The 19176-nt window shown below is 37.2% G+C and overlaps 1 protein-coding gene across 1 annotated transcript; it reads left to right on the plus strand.

Annotated features, from left to right (window-relative positions):
* The first annotated feature begins 3933 nt into the window (after positions 1-3933).
* On the plus strand, positions 3934-8910 carry LOC130216632 (uncharacterized). Its single transcript, XM_056448521.1, has 4 exons — positions 3934-3976; positions 4752-5075; positions 8340-8642; positions 8768-8910. Exons 1-4 carry the CDS (start codon positions 3934-3936, stop codon positions 8908-8910), a joined length of 813 nt encoding a protein of 270 aa, XP_056304496.1.
* Positions 8911-19176: the final 10266 nt, after the last annotated feature.

Below are 19176 nucleotides of genomic sequence, written 5' to 3' on the forward strand. Positions count from 1 at the left end.
AGAAAAGAGTCACCATCTAGATTCTCCAAAAAGTCATAGAATATTTTCCAAATAGACCAAAATATATATGAAAATAATATTAAATCTTTTCTGGGGCAAGAGGTCATTCCCGTAATCCACTGAGATTCAACAAGACTGTCTTCTTTTTTCCAAGAACATGCAATTACTTGTTTAGCTTCCAGCAAACATAAAATCAACAGCACTTCTCACCTTTGTTTAGTCACATCAAAGTTCAATGGACAAATGTGCAATATACACAAGCTGGGATCGAGAGGAATTACTTTACCAATGATTCAACTTACAATGTTCAGTATTTTAACCTGAAAACAACTGACTTTAGAACATTCCCACATACAATGAAATGGTTCCATTCTCTTGTTTACATTTATAGCATGTATCTGGGATAGTTTTGGGTAGAAAGGATGCAACTTAACTGGAGTTACATACTGTCTACTCAGCCATTTATATTGAAGCAATCTAAAATGAGTTCTTGTTGTCCGAGTTTGGGCTTTTAGACAAGCTTCCTGCCACTCTTCTTCAGTTATAGAATATTACATATTTAGTATATTTACTGTACTATACTACAGTTAAGTTTAACAGCAGTTGTGGTATACAGTAAAAAAGCTTTAAAGTAAATTATGAGCATAAATGATAAAAAAGTTTGTGTAAACCTTTATACTTCCTAAATCTACTTTGTAATAATATTTGTTAAAATTTGTGCTGCACAAATCAATTTAATTAGCTGTTTTTATTGAATAAATTGTATTGTTATTATTGATGCGACTACATCATTGACTCCTCTTTTGAATTCTGTGTACTCGTATTTTATTTGTTAAATTCTCTTTTTTCTGCAGATTTTAACATTCTTCCTAGAAATCAGACTTGACAGTGTAGTTGTCATAATCACCAGAGATCTAGCCCATGCAGAGTGCTGGAGAACTACAGATCTGCCACCAAATGAACTACAACTCCCTTCAGGCACCACACACACCTGTTCTGGTTCACCTTTGATTACACACAGCACAGGAGCTGCTCAAGAACTGATCACACAGACTATAGGTGCATCCCAAATCGCATACTTGTGCACTATTCTACGCCATTTTGTAATATAAATGTTGTAAGTATATTCACACAGAAAACTCCTAAAATAATAAGTTCTCTTTAATAACCCAGATGATGCACTCATCAACCGGTAATATGAAGTGTGAAATGATGGACACTTTACGCACTCAGGGGCTGCAGTTTTGCTCGCGTAGTGGAAGAGGCGGAGCTATCAGGTGATCATGTTTGATTATTTATTTTGAATTGTGAAAACAAAATTCTTCTACGAGAGTGATTATAGCGCCTCCCGATGGTGATGCAGTTATACTTATGGCAGGTATTATTTGATCATTTATTTCACTAATTTGACCACCGTCAAACATCATCAGGGAAATGGTTTGAATTTCCGCTTAGTAAAAAAGCATTAAGGCTTGTACACACCAGGACGCTCTTCGTTTGTGTTTATCATCAGCGTTTTTCAAGACGTTTTTCTGAATTTAAACCCAAGCGATTTTCACTGGCGTCAAGTAGAAGAGTATGCAAAATCACTCCTTGACATTAGATGGCGCTTAACTTTAAAGTTTGACACAACTTTAAGCTTCTGACACCCGCTTGTGAAAGAAGAAGACGACAAGTTGACGCTTGTTGTTATGGATGGTTCAAGTAGCAGCTCTAGCGATGAAGAAATGATTACGGTTTACCAGTGCAATAAGCAGCTCCATGTTCATATCAACTCTGGGCATCTTTAATGTGCACTCGCATTGACAGTTTTGCGCATGAGCCCCTCCAAGTGCTGTTTACTGTAACTTCAGCAGCTTCTTGCACGTGATCAAAAGCGCCAATCTGATTGGTGGAGAAGGTTTTGACGCGTTGGTGTGCATGATCACATTGACGCCCTTTATGTAGTCATGAGGCGTTAAACGTCGACGGAAAACGCGAGCAAAAAAACGTCTCATTGTGCATGGGCCTTTAGTGTACTACATTAGTGTAGTGTGGGACGACACTACATACATATAAGTACATAGTGCATAAGTGTATAGTGTGCCATTTGGGACGCAGCTTATATAAACTGCTCAGATTGACACTCTCATTGCTGAGTCTTGTTTCCGGTAGCAGTTCTAAGCTTATTATCCAGTCTAGGCTTTCTGTGTATCAATCCTTGACTTATTTTTAGTGTCTTGATTCTCTGATGCCTAGCCTGAATATTTGCCTGTTTAAACTATGAATTCGGATTGCCTGTATGCTCCTGTTTTGATTCTGTGTTGACCATTCTCTTTTGAATAAAGTACTGCACGTGGATCCTCAACTCCATTGCCAGCTTTCCCTCAGTTACAATAATCTGGAGGTCTGGCCTCATTACATCGCAATTGACTTTACTTTGTTACACCACTTTGGTAATCTTTAATCAAAATTTAAAACTGCTCTATAGTATATATATATATATATATATATATATATATATATTTTTTTTTTTTTTTTTTTTTTTTTTTTTATTTTTTTCTGTTGATGTGAGTTTGAGTAATTAAGCTGAATATCTTTAAGTACTCTTCTCCAGCCATTAGCTTGGTGTAAGCAGCCTTTTCCCCACCAGTTAAATATAACAATTCTTAGGTCATTAATGGATGTAACTTAAAAGCTGAAATAGCATATTGCTAACTATGCAGCAGGTGAGTAGTATTCCTGAATTCAAAGCATTAAAAAAACAGTAGGCAATATGTTTGATTACAAATAACTTTATCACTAAGTACTGACCAGACAGCTTCAAGTCCAATGACCTACCCTTGCTGCCTGCGCAATGCGCATGTCCATTAAAGTGATATTGCACTCATAATTGAGAGTTCACTTAACCACAAGTCGTCACCTTGGAATTATAAGGTTCTTTCTGCGTTCTGAATGATTTTGAGATATTGAGCTTCAAAGTTTTTGCAGTCCATAGCAAACAGTATGTGTGTAACATTTGTTTTTTTTTTTTTTTAAATAAAGAGTCTTAAAATGTAAAACATCCCTAAGTTGTCATTTAATAAGAATATGTCAATAACTCAATTTTGACAAAAATGTCAGAACCTTATAATTTTAAGGTGGCGAAGTGGTTCCATACCTTTATGAGATTATATTTTGTTTCACACAGAAAGAGGATATTTTGAACAATGTTAAAAATCTCCATAGAAAAAAACAAATACTATGGGAGTCAATGGTTACAGGTTTCCAGCATTTGTTTAAAACATTTTTTTTTTTTAAAGGAAACTCAATCAAGTTTGTGACAAGTGGAGGATGAGGTAATGGTGACAAAGTCATGGGGTGAACTATCCCTTTATAGTGAGATCCCTAAACACAAAGTTGAATCAATATTTGACAGATAAAAGACTTAAAAGCAAGAAAACGCCATGAAATCAATATAAACTGACAATGAGGAGATGTATTTCCTTTTTCTGCTAACTGAATCCAGTAAAGACATTAAATTGACCCACATGGCAAAAACACAAAATGCATTAAACGTATACAGGTGTCAGAAAATGTAAAATAGTTTAATAAAGACATCGTTCAAGGAGGAAACTAAAATTATTTTGCCACAAAAAATCATGTTTTAACAATTAAATTCATGCTTATTTCCTGGTTTTAGCTCTCGAGTGACATAAGGCTTTGCGTGAACGGGGAGTTTACTCTCACTGTGAGCTGTCCTTCACAAACAGAGCAGTGTTCATTTCTGAAACTAACATTTGACGTCGACGAAGATTCGAAGAAAATGATTTTCTTATCGACATTGCTCCACTCGTTGCTTTTGATTGGTAAGTGGCTTCTTTAGTAATAAAATAGCGCATACTTTTTTTAATTAGTCGCATTTATTCCATTCAAAACCCTCTTATAAGGCTTATAAACGATGCGTTTTTACGGATGAGGGCTTCCATTTGGCCAGTCGCAAACTGTCAGAGCGCTGGTAAACATGACATGATGAGAAGTACTACATAAGGATTTTTTTCTGCCTTTTCTGCTTATAATTAATCAAAAGGGTTTTTTATCATTCAGTTGATAACGGTACCACGAAGGTACCGAATAGGGAAATCTCAAAAACTTGCTCAGTATCAAAACTGAAGTTGAAATACAGAGCCCGAGAGTACGCAATTTGTGAGTGTGATCACCAAGTGCTCTTACTGTGCATGTTCACTTGAGTGAGTTAAATGCAGATACTTTACTAAAGAAAAATGGTTCATTAGATGTATTTTTTTAAAAGTGTTTATTATGATTGAGTTTAAACTAAAATATTAAGTTGAACATTGGTAAGTTTGTTTGTTTAAATTTAGCCCTTATAAATTGTTTCCAACCATTCATTCATTCATTCATTCATTCATTTTCTTTTCGGCTTAATCCCTTTATTAATCAGGGGTCACCACAGCGGAATGAACCGCCAACTTATCCAGCATGTTTTTATGCAGCGGATGCTCTTCCAGCCCCAACCCATCACTGGGAAATGTTTCCACCACTTACCTTAAAAATATTGAATAAAAATCCAATTAATTTTTTTTTTTTATTTCCTGAGTGCATTTCAAATGCGTTAAGTTATCATATGAACACACAAACACAAGAGGTTGAATAAAATAGTTAATTTCATTCAGAGTTCACACACTACAAAACATTGCTATTTAATTTAGTGCACATGTAAGGATATTGGGAGTAATTTCAAACACAACTCAAGTAACTGTTTCTGTCTTCAGGTGTGTCTGGTGCTGATGGACTGGAACTAGTGTCAGTGATGGAGGGAGATTCAATCACTCTAAATCCTGGTGTTGCTGACATACAGAAAAATAAGTTGCTGTATACGTTTGGAGCAGGAAGCACTCTCATAGCTCTCAGAGATGGGAATCACAGCTCAGTAAATTATGATGTCTCTAATGAGATATTCAAAGGCAGATTACATCTAGATCAGACTGGAGCTCTGACCATCAGTGACAGCAAAACCACAGACTCTGGACTTTATGGACTGAATATCATAGGAGGACAAGTAGGCCAAGTCAAAAAATTCAGTGTTATCATCTATTGTAAGTAGTTTGTTGATAAGTCAAATTTTGGAAATGTAAATATTCATAGTTATTGGATGATGTATCAAATGTAGTATTATTTATGTCCTATTGTATATTTTAAGATTTCTGTGATTAACATGCTTTTGACTCTTATGCATTAATTAGTATTTCGTGTTTGCCTCAAGTAAAGGGCTTACCTGACCCTTGTGCTTTTTGCACCCATCCGTACTTGGCTGAATTTGCACCACTCTTGTATGCGTAAAAGAACCTGGCATTTTGTTTCTAGTTGTATGTTTTTCAGATGAACTTCTCTTGACACAATATGTATTTTGAGTGATTTCAGAAGGGCCAAAAAACTGATGCACATTTGTCTGTCCATTATTGTGGTTAGGTCAAGGGCAAAAAAAGCATCTAGCTTCCTAACCAGCTGTGCTAAAACTGCTTACTCTACATTGCATATTATTTTTCCTAGAATCAGCTTATATTCGAGGTGATGTGTACTTTTGGACACATGTCCCTGAACACATAAACTTTGTATGCCTTAATGTAGAAAAAGGGACACAGAAGGTTTATGTGTCAGTTCACAGTCTGGAACTGTTGGACTCACATCTTCAGAATCAACTTCTGCCGTTTTTGGGGTGCTTCTCTTCTATCTAACTCTGAATGTTTACTTGAATTCTTTTTAGTCTACTTCTTTTCAGTTCGACTTTTATATTAATTGAGTTACTCTTGACTTTAACGAGTCTGCTTAATTTAAATCCTCTCTAATGGTTATTGGGTTTAGTATCAAAATGTAGTTTTATTTATTGCAATGCTGTTGACCAAATGGATCGTGTTTGTGATATCACTGCTTATTGATTATGAAATATCAATGTATATCAAACAAGAGTTTGAAAAGTATGGTCAAAATATTTAATACTTTGTAATTAATTAGCATTTTGGTCCAAATTAATCGTCTGACGTTGATAAAATTTTGCATCACTTGTCTATTTCAAATGTACAATTTTAAAAGAATTAAAGTTGTTCAAAAGCGTAAGTTTTGTTTGTTTGTTTTGGCCTGCTTAAATTACTTAATTATTAAACTAAGCAACCAAGCACGAAAATGTGAATGCTTAAATTGTATTAGTCAAGTTCAGAAACAAATCATACAGAGTGATTTTTGAGCAGACTTAACACGTTAAGCAAAAATAGAATAAGCTTTCTCAATATTTTGCTATTGCATCTCAGATCCGGTGATAATATTTCAGGTTAAAAATCACATGAACCTTTTTTTTCCTAAAGTTGTGGCGTAAATAATAAAGTACATTTAATTTAAAGTAAATTTTTTCAAAAATATAAATACTTTGATACAGATATTTTAAAAAATGCATTTAAAAACAATGATTAAAAGTACAATAACAAAGTAAAAGTATCAACCCTAGCTCATTACTGATTCGCACCCCTGCATACATTTCTGGACAGCACGAAATACATCACAAGTATGTTTTCTTTGCAGATTTTGTTTTTGCAAATCCACCAGCTTTTTCAGATCTCAAATTTCTTCTGCAACTGTCATTCGTGCCTGCTCTTCTCGCATAAATCCACCAGAGTCTGCTGTCAACTGACTGACTGACTGACAAACCGACCGATCGATACCCATCCACCCCTTCCCTAAACCCAACCGACAGTGTTTTCAAAAGCACCGATTGACCCGCCCATTGCCTGTCCAAAACCCAATCTGTTTTCAAAAGCAATCCAGAAAAAGAAAAGGCCTTACGGCTGCCTGGTTTTTACCACATTTTCAGATTTTACCTTGTTCTTGACCTGTTATTTACTTTTTTTATTTTATTTTTTGTGTTTTGTTTTTGTTTTACCTGCTTTCTGGAACCGTTTTTCGCTAAACTCGAACCCTGTCAAGTCCAGCAACTTATGCAGCAAGCCACTGGGCAAACTGGTAACAGCAGATAGGGTGTCCATATGGACGGTAAGTGGTCAGCTGGTAGTGCAAAAAGAAACAGAAGCCATTGACGACATCATACCGCCATGTAGCATTCGTTTTAAAGAAGAAATGCAGCCATACATACTTCTGGCTACATAATTCGCGCTCTCCAGAAATGTGTACCAAAGTACATTATTACAATAAGCTTGTGTTGCAATGTATTTTCCCCCACTGCCTGCTATTTTTATTAATCAGTCATCACATTTGTGTTTGTTCTAGAAAAACAATTGCTAGTCTCAATCTGAATGTGAGATTATGTAGATTTTTATGAAACATCTTTTTAAGCCCCTTCGAAGTAAAACAATGGATATAAAAAAATATATATAAAAGTATGACATAAATCTTTTTTTTAATTGAATGCTATTGAATCAATAGATACCTATATACACATCAGGCATCATCAGAGTATGACTGTAACCAATGGATGCGGACAACGGAGTTGGGGATCCAAGTGCAGTTCATTGAAGACAGGTTGTACAGGCAATGGTCAATGCAGGAACAAAACAGTAGCATAGGGGTAATTCGCAAATGTAGTCAAAGTACAGGCAAGAGGTCAGGCTAGGTGGAGAAGGATCAAAACGAGGAACAAGAGACAGGCATTTAAAACAGGAAAAACGCTTTGTAATGTTCATGAAAGAAACAACACTCAGCAATGTGTGTGTGCAAGTGTGATGTATGAATAGTCTGTGTAATAAGCCCTTGATTAGCATCCAGCTGTGTGTGTGTGTAATCATCAGAGATCCGGAACAGGTGTGTGTGAGTTGCATGAGGGGAAATGTAGTTCGTAAAGTGACAGAATCCTAGTCCGGATGAAGGTCTGTGTTTACCAGCGATCTGCAAGCCTGAATCGCTTGTGATCGTGAAAATGACAAAGCAAACTTTTTTAACCTGTGGTTTGGATTTTTTTTTCCCCATTGACTGTCATCCATTTTGAATTGAGATTTAGACCTTATGGCCGCTGCTCTTTTTGTACACAGTAATACAGTTATTTACCTCTGAATTCATATTGAGTCATATTTAAACATTTATTAGCTTAAAAATTCACCTGAATGAGTATGAATCATTAATAGTTCAATCTTTGAATCCTTGAATATTTGGGTATTTTTAAGGACATACAAAGTAAAAAGATAACCAGTGTCTCTAGGCCAGTCCTATTACTTTACATACCAGTCATTTTTTATATTGGCTTTTGTTTTCTTTTCTTTTATGTTTATTTATTTTCCTGTTCTGTATTTGATTTTCTTTGTAATTGCTTAATCAGTCACAAAAAAGCATACGTTATAATTATTTTTGATGTTTTCCAGCTCGTCTACCTGCTCCTGTCATTATCAGAACTTGCCCACAAAATTCATCTTCATCACTTTCTGAACATTTAGAAGTGTCCAGGTGTGAGCTGCTGTGTTCAGTGTTGAATGTGAGTGCTGGGAGTCTCTCCTGGTACAAAGGAAACAGTTTATTGTCCAACATCAGTGTGTCTAATCTCAGCATCAGTCTCTCTCTACCTCTGGAGATTGACTATCTGAATGATTCCTACAGCTGCATGATTGGTAATTCGTTCACCAACAGAACTGAACATTTCAACTTTGACCTCTGCCGTCCATGTTCAGGTATGAATTAATGAAATCCTCACAAATACCCAAAATATTGCATTCTCTGTTTCTCAGTCCAGTATTAGGCCAACATTTTGATTGAAAAAGTGTTTGGTATTGATCAAATATTTTGTCTGTTACAGAATTGAAACCATTTTACATGCAGCTGATCTGTGTTCCGGCTGGACTTCTGTTTATCATAGCTACAATTTGGATGATTTGCATCTACAAGAAACGCAAAAAAAACAATCAAGAAGGCAAGTCTGCCAAATATTGGTGTCAATAAAATCCACACAAAATCTAAATTGACAGTTTAGTTTGCTCTTCTTAATGTAAACAGATAATCCATGGATGTCCTTCTTTGATAACTTTGGCTTGTCCTTAACAATTAGTTGCAAGCAGGAGCATTAAATTAAAACTCCGTCCTCTGCCTTTATAAAACACGTCACTGTTAGGATCACCAGAACACTCAGATTCAACTAAACTACATATCCCATCATGTACTTCACTCACACACCAGTCCCAGTTCACCCTCTGATTACATTCACACAGCTAAAGCTGTTCAGGACTAGTCACATGAGTTTGTTCATAATGTGTTGTTGAAATGAACAGAAAAAAATATGCAAATGCAGCCACAAACAAAAGGGTTTGTTTTAACACAACACATTTTGTAATAAGTGATGATAGGCTATTGAATTACTTGACAAAAATACATAACTGTTAATGTGGATCAAAGTCAGTTATTCAGCTTATACTATGGTTCCCAAACCTAAAGCCACTGTTTAGATGTTGTATTTCTGACATTTGTCAGGTTTTTATCTTGTGTGTTGGAATAGATCCTTACGAATCTGATCCAATTCCTTCTGTTGACTAATTTTTGATTGTTGTAGGTGCAAAATATCTGAAATCATTCGGCGTAGTGAAATGGAGCCGTAATGCTCTCAAAACCAGCCTGGAACTACTTTAGCTGTCTGTGTGTTTATATGAAAATAACAGCATGGGCTGGGACACACCAACCCGATGCCAAACAATAGCACAGATAAAACATAACTGTTTTCTTGCCTCGCGTCTGCTCATGTCTGGTTCTGTCTGGACCAAAAATCTTTGTGTTCCTTCTTGATTTCAGTTGTTTACTTGTTACTTGTCACTACATCACGCTCATGCTCTGATTTGTTGCTGAAGAACCAGAATTAAGCATTAAGAATTCAACAGCCCTGAAGTATAAGTTGCTTTAATATGTCTGTTATTATTGTTTTAACAGATCAGGAAACTAGAGAAGAGGTCACTTACATTGCTCCAAGTTTCTACAAAAGAAAACAACAGAAACCAGTAAGTTCATTTATGTTGTATTATATCTGTACCTGTATTATAGCTCAATCTTACTTCCAGCAATAAAGCAGGTTTAGAAATCACACACAAAAGCATCATATCAAATATTTATTAACTCTCTCCCCACCTGCATTTTTTTAAAGTGAAATGCAATTCCTGCATTCATTCTGCACTCAGTGGAGTTCTTGACCATAAATGATTGGCCAGAGTGTTCACATGTTGAACAAATATGGCTGTGATTGGCTTCAATTATCATCACTTGATTCTCTTCACTGAGCACTCGCACAGACAAAGGGACACAGAGAATTTTGAAAGCTGCGTCTATCAGCTGCTCATATATCAGCTCATAGATTAGCTGATAGACGTGGCTTTCAGACTCATGTATCTGTGTAAGCACTCTGTGAAGAAAGTGATGATCATCTATTTTAGCCAATAACAGTATGAACACAGTGGCCAGTCAGAGGTAAAATAAAAAATGCAAGTGGTCTTTTTTTCTTTTGGAATTTCAGTACTAATTTGATCGCAAAAGTTAGTAAAGATGATCCCAGTATATTTTTTTTGTTGAATCGGCTGTGTTTGCAATTGTAACTGTACCTGCTGTTATGGATCGTAGCATAACAAATAAAACCAAAACATAATTTACATTACTTTTAAGTTCCCTGACATAAAATTCACACCACATGCAAATTCTGGCATCTTGACAAAAACGAAACTATAATGCTGCCGTGACCAGATTATAAGAAAGAGTAAAGATTAACTAAATTCTTTTCTGGGTCTCCAGGCCATGCAGCCTATTCATGTCATATCTCCCTAAACTAAAGATGTGAGGTCTTTGCTGGTCCAATTACAGTTTATGTCTTGAGTTGTAAACAAGGAAAATTCAGAATTGTAACAAATTTCCTGTATTCAACACTGCTGTCATGCCATTTGTCAAATAACGCAAATCCCAAGATTGGATAAATGAATTGATCAATTGTCTTCCAGGCTTTCAGTTGAGTTTTTTCTTCAGTAGAGCATGTTAAGAACATTTTTAGCTGAATCCGTGATCATTGGTGATTAGTATAACATTAGTCAATAATGATTTTATTTTAGATTTACAATAAACCTACAAATAAGTCCAAATTAGTACCAGTGGCTCCTGGCGGCACATTTGACAACATTGTGCAAGAAATTGAATGTTGTTTACAATATTAGTAAGGGATAATCAACCGATTGCCGCGTGTAAAAGGTGCAATATGTAAGATTGACACCAAGTGGTTGAACTAGGTATTGCAGTCTAAATTCAAAACACTTTTATGCGAATGCTCTATGTGAATACAGTTGCCAGATTGTCGACATTAACAGAGGTGATCGTGCTTGACTGTCAAGCCTAAACCGTGTCCTAATTACAAACGGTGACAATAAAATGATCCTTTTAAAAAGGATGTTAAAATATATTTTTTCTTACCACTGGAATGTCTAATTTAAAAGCAGTTTATAGTTCTTTTAAAGAATCAAAACATACATTTAACACCTTTAAAGGATTTTAAGTGAATGTCAGAGATTACGTCTGCGCATGTTAATGACACGGGCATATCTAATAGCTCATTTAACGTGTTAGCTACTCTTTGCAAATATTTTGGAGCAAATTTGCTATTAAACAGACTTAACAGCGCAGAGCAGAAAAACATGCCCTCTTGTGCAGGCACAGAATACGACTCTCAGTAGGCTTTTTTGTCCAGACAGGATTCAATGTTGGTGGTGTTTGGTGTTGGCTTGATGATTCCCAGCTCTTTGTGAGCACTTCTTTGCTGAGATAATCGATCCACCTCACAGGGTTGACATCATGATGCTGATTAGACAGCATATGATTATTGCACAGGTGTGCCTTAGGCTGGCCATGATAAAAAAAAAATAATTCTAAAATGTGTAGACAAATGTGTGAACAATATTTAAGAGAAACTGGCCTTTTTTGGCTAAATAAAAGTGTTTCATTGTTGAGTGTCCAAATCATCACAGACCAAGGATTCAGCTAAAACTTTCTTTAACTGAATGTTAATCTAACTATTTAACTGAAGTGAAAAGTCGACTACATTTTGGATGGCTGAAGGCTGATTAAATTAAAATCTGTTTTTCATTTTGAGTGAACTATGTCTTTCAGACACTCTGAAAACACAAAGAATTCAAAGGAATTTATGCTAAAATAATTGTATGCATATGTGATTTGGACATCTGTGTGTTTTATTACAGAACATTAATGAGGAGCAAGAGGTGGTGTATGCAGGAGTCACCAACAGATGATGAATTATAAAATATTTTCTGTTTGCTAAACTATTTAATTGTATCAATGCAGCTTTTTTTGTGTAAACCTTTTGTTCAACATTTTAAAGCTGTGTACAGTAGGATGTTTAATAGTGTAATTATGATTAAAATACAAAGATACTGCATGAATGTTGCAAAATATTTTGCCCCCTTGTATATATCCTTCTGGGCATTAGATTAAATACTTTCCAATGACATTCTGTTTCAGTCCAATTGTTCATATAAGACACACTACAAGGCAAATTACTGTAATAAAAAAAAAAAAAAAAGGAAAACATAAAAAAAGAAGAAAAAAAAAAGAAGAATGAAATAACTTTTTAAAGAACATTTACAGTTGAAATCAGAATTATTAGCCCCCCTGAATTATTATTTTTTTATATTTCCCAAGTTATATTTTTTCTTCTGGAGAAAGTGTTATTTGTTTTGTTTTGGCTACAATAAAAGCAGTTTTAATAAAAATAAATAAATAAAAATTAAGGTCAAAATTATTAGCCCCTTTAAGCTTTTTTTCCTCGATAGTCTAAAGAACAAACCACCGTTAAACAATAACTTGCCTAATTACCCTAACCTGCTTAGGTAACCTAATTAACCTAGTTAAGCCTTTGAATGTTACTTTAAGCTGTGTAGAAGTGTCCTGAAAAATATCTAGTCAAATATTATTTACTGTAATCATGGCAAAGATAAAATAAATCAGTTATTAGAAATGAGTTATTAAAACTATTATCTTTAGAAATGTGTTGGAAAAATCTTCTCTCCTTTAAACAAAAATTGGGGAAAAAAATAAACAGGGGGGCTAATAATTCAAGGGGTTTAATAATTCTGATTGCAGCTGTAGATGTAAAAAATGAGTTCCCAAGCCTTTTAAATCCTCAAATCTAAATCAAAATGATGTATTTTATCATCATTAGCTTTATTTATTGCAAAGCATGTAAATTCTTGAATAAAATACAGCACATACTACAAATTATTTCAATACATTTACATACTTTAGACTTGTACAGGAATATAGTCACCGTCTGACAACTAAGAGTTAAAATAATGTGAAAAAGTTTGGCCACCAGTTTACCATTTGTAAAACAGAAATGCGCGAGACACTGAATCGATGATGTATAAAATGGAGGATGCTGCAAGCAAATGTCACCATAATCAATCACAGACTCACTGAATAAAAGATTTTCTTATCTAATAGCTTTTAGTGTGAAACAACGATTTCAGGCTTCTTAACTGGATTAACAATATGCACTTATAAAGGTGACAAACATTTTCTCAGCATGGCGATGAGCTTTAGGTTGGAGACAGTTGTCGGAAAAAACTGACAACTGCAGAGAGAAAAAAAACATTGATGTGTGAAAAACGTGCTCAAACCATGTTTACCACAAACAACAGGCACAAAGTGTTCAGGTCGTATTCGATGCACGCTGTTTTTAATGATCATCTTTGGTGTAGACTATTATTTTATACTGTAGTCGCAATCATTACTATTTAACCCCAGCATTGGTATGCATACATGTTGAAATTGAATTCAGTTGTGTGTCCTTTGAGCTAAAGCAAATGTATCTGTTTCAAACTACCTCACCACAACCAAGTTAAACACAGCACTCGACATAATTTAGCTATTTAAAAATGCTTGACAAGCTAAGAAAGTGAACAGATTAGAAAGACTTCAAGTGTAGTTACACTTTGTCATGATTTAACCAACTTCTGTTAAAACAAACCAGACAAGCAGTCAAAAGCTAAGCAACAAGCTGCAAAAGGTGCAGACATTTCGTAAGTGTGAAAGAGAAGTGTGAAAACCAGAGCAGAAACTAACTGCTTTATTGGAAAGATTACTCTCAGTACTGAATAGTGACATTATGCGTTCCAGTCTAGTCAAACAATAGGAAACATATAAAACTACAAATGTTTAAATGACACATACCTATTAATGATACTCAATCATGTGACGATGTCTCTAATAAACAATGAGTATTTTCGCGCCCTCTTGAGGCTGAACACGGACACATCAGTTTAAACGCCCTCTCACTGATTTCACTGACGAGCCAAAACATCAGCCATAGTTGAAGCTAATATCACTGATAATCTTTTAACAAGACACAAAGTAAGTTCTCAGTAGATTGGATAGTAAAAAAAACTCAAAACAAACACTAATCAACATGTCGGAATCAGGAGTTAGTTAGGTAAAAGATCTGAGAAACTTTAAAGAGTGGGATTACGTGAAGAAGACTGGATGAGAAACGGTAAGATTATCTTTATTACCTTTATTTGCCAATTAAACAACAGTTTACAAAGAAAGAAAAGACAAAGCAAATGACAATTGATGCACAATGCCAAAAGTATTCCTTCAGAACAAGCCAACCAAAGAACTCTATTGCTAACAATCTGCGTTAAAGTAGTTTGGCTTATATAGAAGTATAGGTTAACAACATAAAAAATGCAAACATTTCACATTTTACCTCTGACTGACCAGTTTAGCTCTCTCTTGTGGTTGAATTTGGAACCACACATTATTAAAGGTATATTTAAATGACTTCCTAAAAAGGACACTTGGTGACCTTAGACTTTCATAAATGATATGACAAGTCTATAACATTCATACACTTATATGCACTGAACAAACCACAAACACACACAAATTACAGAACAGTTTTTTACTTTTGTAATTATTCTGTCTGAAAAGTAACTCAATTAGGCAAGTTAAAAATAGCAATCTCAATGCATTGACAATAGAAATGAAACTTTTAGCTTTATTCAGAATTAATACTGAAAGGTAAACCGTACCAAAACAAAGTAGTGATTACATATTTCTTGCATACCATGTTTACATTCAAGTGGAACTGTTTGTCAAATGTAAAATTCATAAAATGCTATCTATCTATCTATCTATCTATCTATCTATCTATCTATCTATCTATCTATCTATCTATCTATCTATCTATCTATCTATCTATCTATCTATCTATCTATCTATCTACACACACACACCATTTATGCAAGAAATGGAACCAAGTTGAAAAATTAAATTATTCTGCAAAAGTAAAATGTAATAGAATTCTCTGAATCGATTATTCAAAACTGTTCAATCTATATATTTTAAGTCTTTTTGAAGAGCTGCACATGTGACCACCATGTTTTTTAGACTGTGTGTCAAGTTAAAAGATCTTCAAATTTCATATGCAATGCAGCTTATCACTGTTAGTTCTACAGCAGTGGAGTAATCAGAAGAACTCTGAGGCAGAGCTAGCCATGCACGTTTCTGTTTACAGGTGCACACAGAATTTGAAAAGAAACAAAACATGGTTAATATCTTACATTTTTAAAGTATTAATGATTTTGAATACCTTTTAATTCTTGGCACATCACACACCCGGCGCAATGTGGCACCAGGTATGACTAGTGTTTTTGGATGGCTGTGTCTGAAATCGCATACTATATAATATATAGTCTGCTAAAATTAGTATGTGAGCCGACTAGTATGTCCAAATTCATAGAATTTGAAAATCAGAATGCGAGAAGTACCCGGATGATGTACTACTTCCGGCGAGATTCTGAAGTGCGCATCATATGGACGCTATGCTATTCCATGATGTCCCACGAGAGAATTGGCAGTGAAGCGACGCAACTCACCCCTGCTGAAAAATCCAGCTTAAACCAGCCTAGCCTGGTTTTAGAGGGGTTTGGGCCATTTCCAGACTGGTTTCCAGTCATTTCCAGCCTGGTCTTAGTTGGTCAGGCTGGAAAATGACCAGCTAAATCCAGCTAAAACCAGCCTAGTTTAAACTGGACATAGCTGGTTTTGGCTGGGCTGGTCAAGCTGGTTTTGGCTGGTCATCTCCCAGCCTGACCAGCTAAGACCAGGCTGGAAATGGCTGGAAACCAGCCTGGAAAGGTCAAAAACCCCTCTAAAAAAAAAATCCAAGATGGCGCCGATGACGATGGCAGCCTCCGTGTCGTATTCTGCAGTAGTGTTTGTGTTTTTGTTAGTTTGTCCTGTCTCGAGTCATTTTCCTACAATTACTTTCACCAGAGACGAATTGTTGGACATTCGGGCACATACACCACCGAATATTTTTCCATACCTGGATTTATCTGATGTTCTGTTGGACATTGTAGTCGGCGGAGCCGCGGTGCTACTCAAACGCTTCCAAGCGCGCAGACGAGGAAAGCGTGCAGGCGCGCTGGTGAAACTCAGACAGCGCGGACTTCGGACCACGTTGCCTAGCATCCATCTAGCAAATCTCCGCTCTCTACCCAACAAAATAGACGAACTCATTCTGCTCTCTCAGACAAACAGGGATTTTCTGCATTCAGCTGCTCTGTGTTTCACGGAAACCTGGCTGAACGACACCATACCGGACAACGCGCTTCACCTACCGGGCTATCAGCTGTTCAGAGCGGATCGCGACGAAGAATCAACGCGGAAATCGCGCGGTGGCGGGACGTGCTTTTACATCAATGAAAGGTGGTGTACAGATGTAACAGTTTTAAAGAAGATGTGCTGTCCAGATCTCGAAGCACTGTTTATTAACTGTAAGCCTTTTTACTCCCCGCGCGAGTTCTGCTCGTTTATCCTCGTCAGTGTTTACATTCCTCCGCTCGCGCACGCGAGTCTGGCGATACAGAAACTAGCTGATCAGATCACGGTGTTAGAGCAACAACACCCGGACTCTGCTTTAATCATTCTCGGGGATTTTAACAAAGCAAAACTGTCCCGTGAACTGCCAAAATATAGACAGCATGTTACATGTCCCACAAGAGACAGCAATATTCTGGATCACTGCTATACCACAATAAAGGATGCATACCGCTCCGTCCAACGAGCAGCTTTGGGACACTCTGACCATTGTTTGATTCATCTCATTCCAACCTACAGGCAGAAACTGAAAACAGCCAAACCTGTATTAAGATCTGTGAAAAGATGGACTAACGAAACAGAGCGGGATCTACAAGCCTGTTTCGACCTCACTGACTGGAGTGTTTTTGAAGCTGCTGCAAACGATCTGGATGAGCTCACAGAGACTGTAACATCTTATATCAGTTTCTGTGAAGACGTGTGCATTCCTACCAGGACTCAACTCACATACAACAATGACAAACCATGGTTCACTGTAAAACTCAGACAGCTACGTCAGGCCAAGGAAGTTGCTTACAGGAATGGGGATAGGGCCTTGTATAAGCAGGCCAAATACACACTGGAAAAGGAGATCAGAGTCGCAAAAAGGAACTATTCTGATAAACTAAGGAGTCAGTTCTCTTCCAGCGACTCAGCATCCGTGTGGAAAAGTTTGAAAAACATCACAAGCTACAAGACACCATCCCCCAGCACTGTAGACAATGAACGACTTGCAAACGACCTGAATGAGTTTTACTGCCGGTTTGAGAAAACCCCCCACACCCACTCTGAACTGCCCTTCACGCCACCATTAACACCTCCACCACCCCCCGCCTCCCTCATACCTGCCCTACAGTTTAACGAAGACGAGGTGCGCCAGGTCTTCCGGAAACAGAAGAGGAAAAAAGCACCAGGCCCAGATTTTATAACACCAGCCTGTTTAAAATCCTGTGCTGACCAACTGGCCCCCATCTTCACCCTGATCTTCAACAGATCACTGGAGCTGTGTGAAGTGCCCTCCTGCCTCAAACGCTCCACCATCATCCCCATCCCAAAGAAACCCAAACTTACAGGACTAAATGACTACAGACCAGTGGCACTAACATCTGTGGTCATGAAGTCCTTTGAAAAACTGATGCTGGCCCACCTGAAGGACATCACTGAACCCTCACTGGACTCTCTTCAGTTTGCCTACAGAGCAAACAGGTCTGTGGATGATGCAGTAAATATGGGACTGCATTATGCTCTGCAACACCTAGACAGACCAGGGACCTATGTGAGGATCTTGTTTGTTGACTTCAGCTCGGCGTTTAACACTATCATCCCAAAACTTCTCCTGCCCAAATTAACTCAGCTCTCTGTGCCCACCTCTGTCTGTCAGTGGATCAACAGCTTCCTAACGGACAGGCAGCAGCTGGTGAAGCTGGGAAAATTCTCATCTAGCATCCGCACAATCAGCACTGGCGCCCCCCAGGGGTGTGTCCTCTCCCCACTGCTCTTCTCCCTGTACACGAATGACTGCACATCAAAAGACTCCTCTGTGAAGCTCTTGAAGTTTGCAGACGACACCACACTTATCGGCCTCATTCAGGACGGTGACGAGTCTGCTTACAGACAGGAGGTTAAGGAGTTGGCTGTCTGGTGTAGCCATAACAACCTGGAGCTCAACACGCTCAAAACAGTGGAGATGATAGTGGACTTCAGGAGAAACCCCCCTGCTCTCCCCCCACTGAGCATCATGGACAGCATTGTGGCAGCAGTGGAGTCATTCAGGTTCCTGGGCACCACCATCTCTCAGGACCTGAAGTGGGACACTCACATTGACTCCATTGTCAAAAAAGCTCAACAGAGGATGTACTTTCTTCGTCAGCTGAGGAAGTTTAACCTCCCAAAGGAGCTGCTGAAACAGTTCTACACCTCCATCATTGAATCAGTCATCTGCACATCAATAACTGTCTGGTTCAGCTCAGCTACTAAATACGACCTCCAAAGACTACGTCGAATAGTTCGGACTGCTGAGCGAATCACTGGTACAACCCTTCCTACTCCCCAAGAACTGTACTTATCCAGAGCGAGCAGAAGGGCTGCCAAAATCACTCTGGACCCCTCACACCCAGCACACTGCCTCTTTGAACTTTTACCTTCTGGTCGACGCTACAGAGCACTGCGCACCAGAACAGCCCGACACAGAAACAGTTTCTTTCCTCAGGCAATCCATCTCATGAACACTTGATGATAATAATTGTGGAACCAACATCACTACTTGCTATACACTTTTATACACATATACACTTATTTAACCACACACTTTAC

This window comes from Danio aesculapii, chromosome 22, assembly GCF_903798145.1.
Source record: "Danio aesculapii chromosome 22, fDanAes4.1, whole genome shotgun sequence".
Taxonomy (NCBI): Eukaryota; Metazoa; Chordata; class Actinopteri; order Cypriniformes; family Danionidae; genus Danio; species Danio aesculapii.

Excerpts from the sequence above, each read along its gene's own strand:
- LOC130216632 (XM_056448521.1), top strand. The coding sequence starts at position 3,934 with ATGAGGGCTTCCATTTGGCCAGTCGCAAACTGTCAGAGCGCTG. Across the intron at positions 3,977-4,751 it reads CGCAAACTGTCAGAGCGCTG|GTGTGTCTGGTGCTGATGGA; the intron begins GTAAACATGACA and ends TTCTGTCTTCAG. Across the intron at positions 8,643-8,767 it reads CCTCTGCCGTCCATGTTCAG|AATTGAAACCATTTTACATG; the intron begins GTATGAATTAAT and ends TGTCTGTTACAG.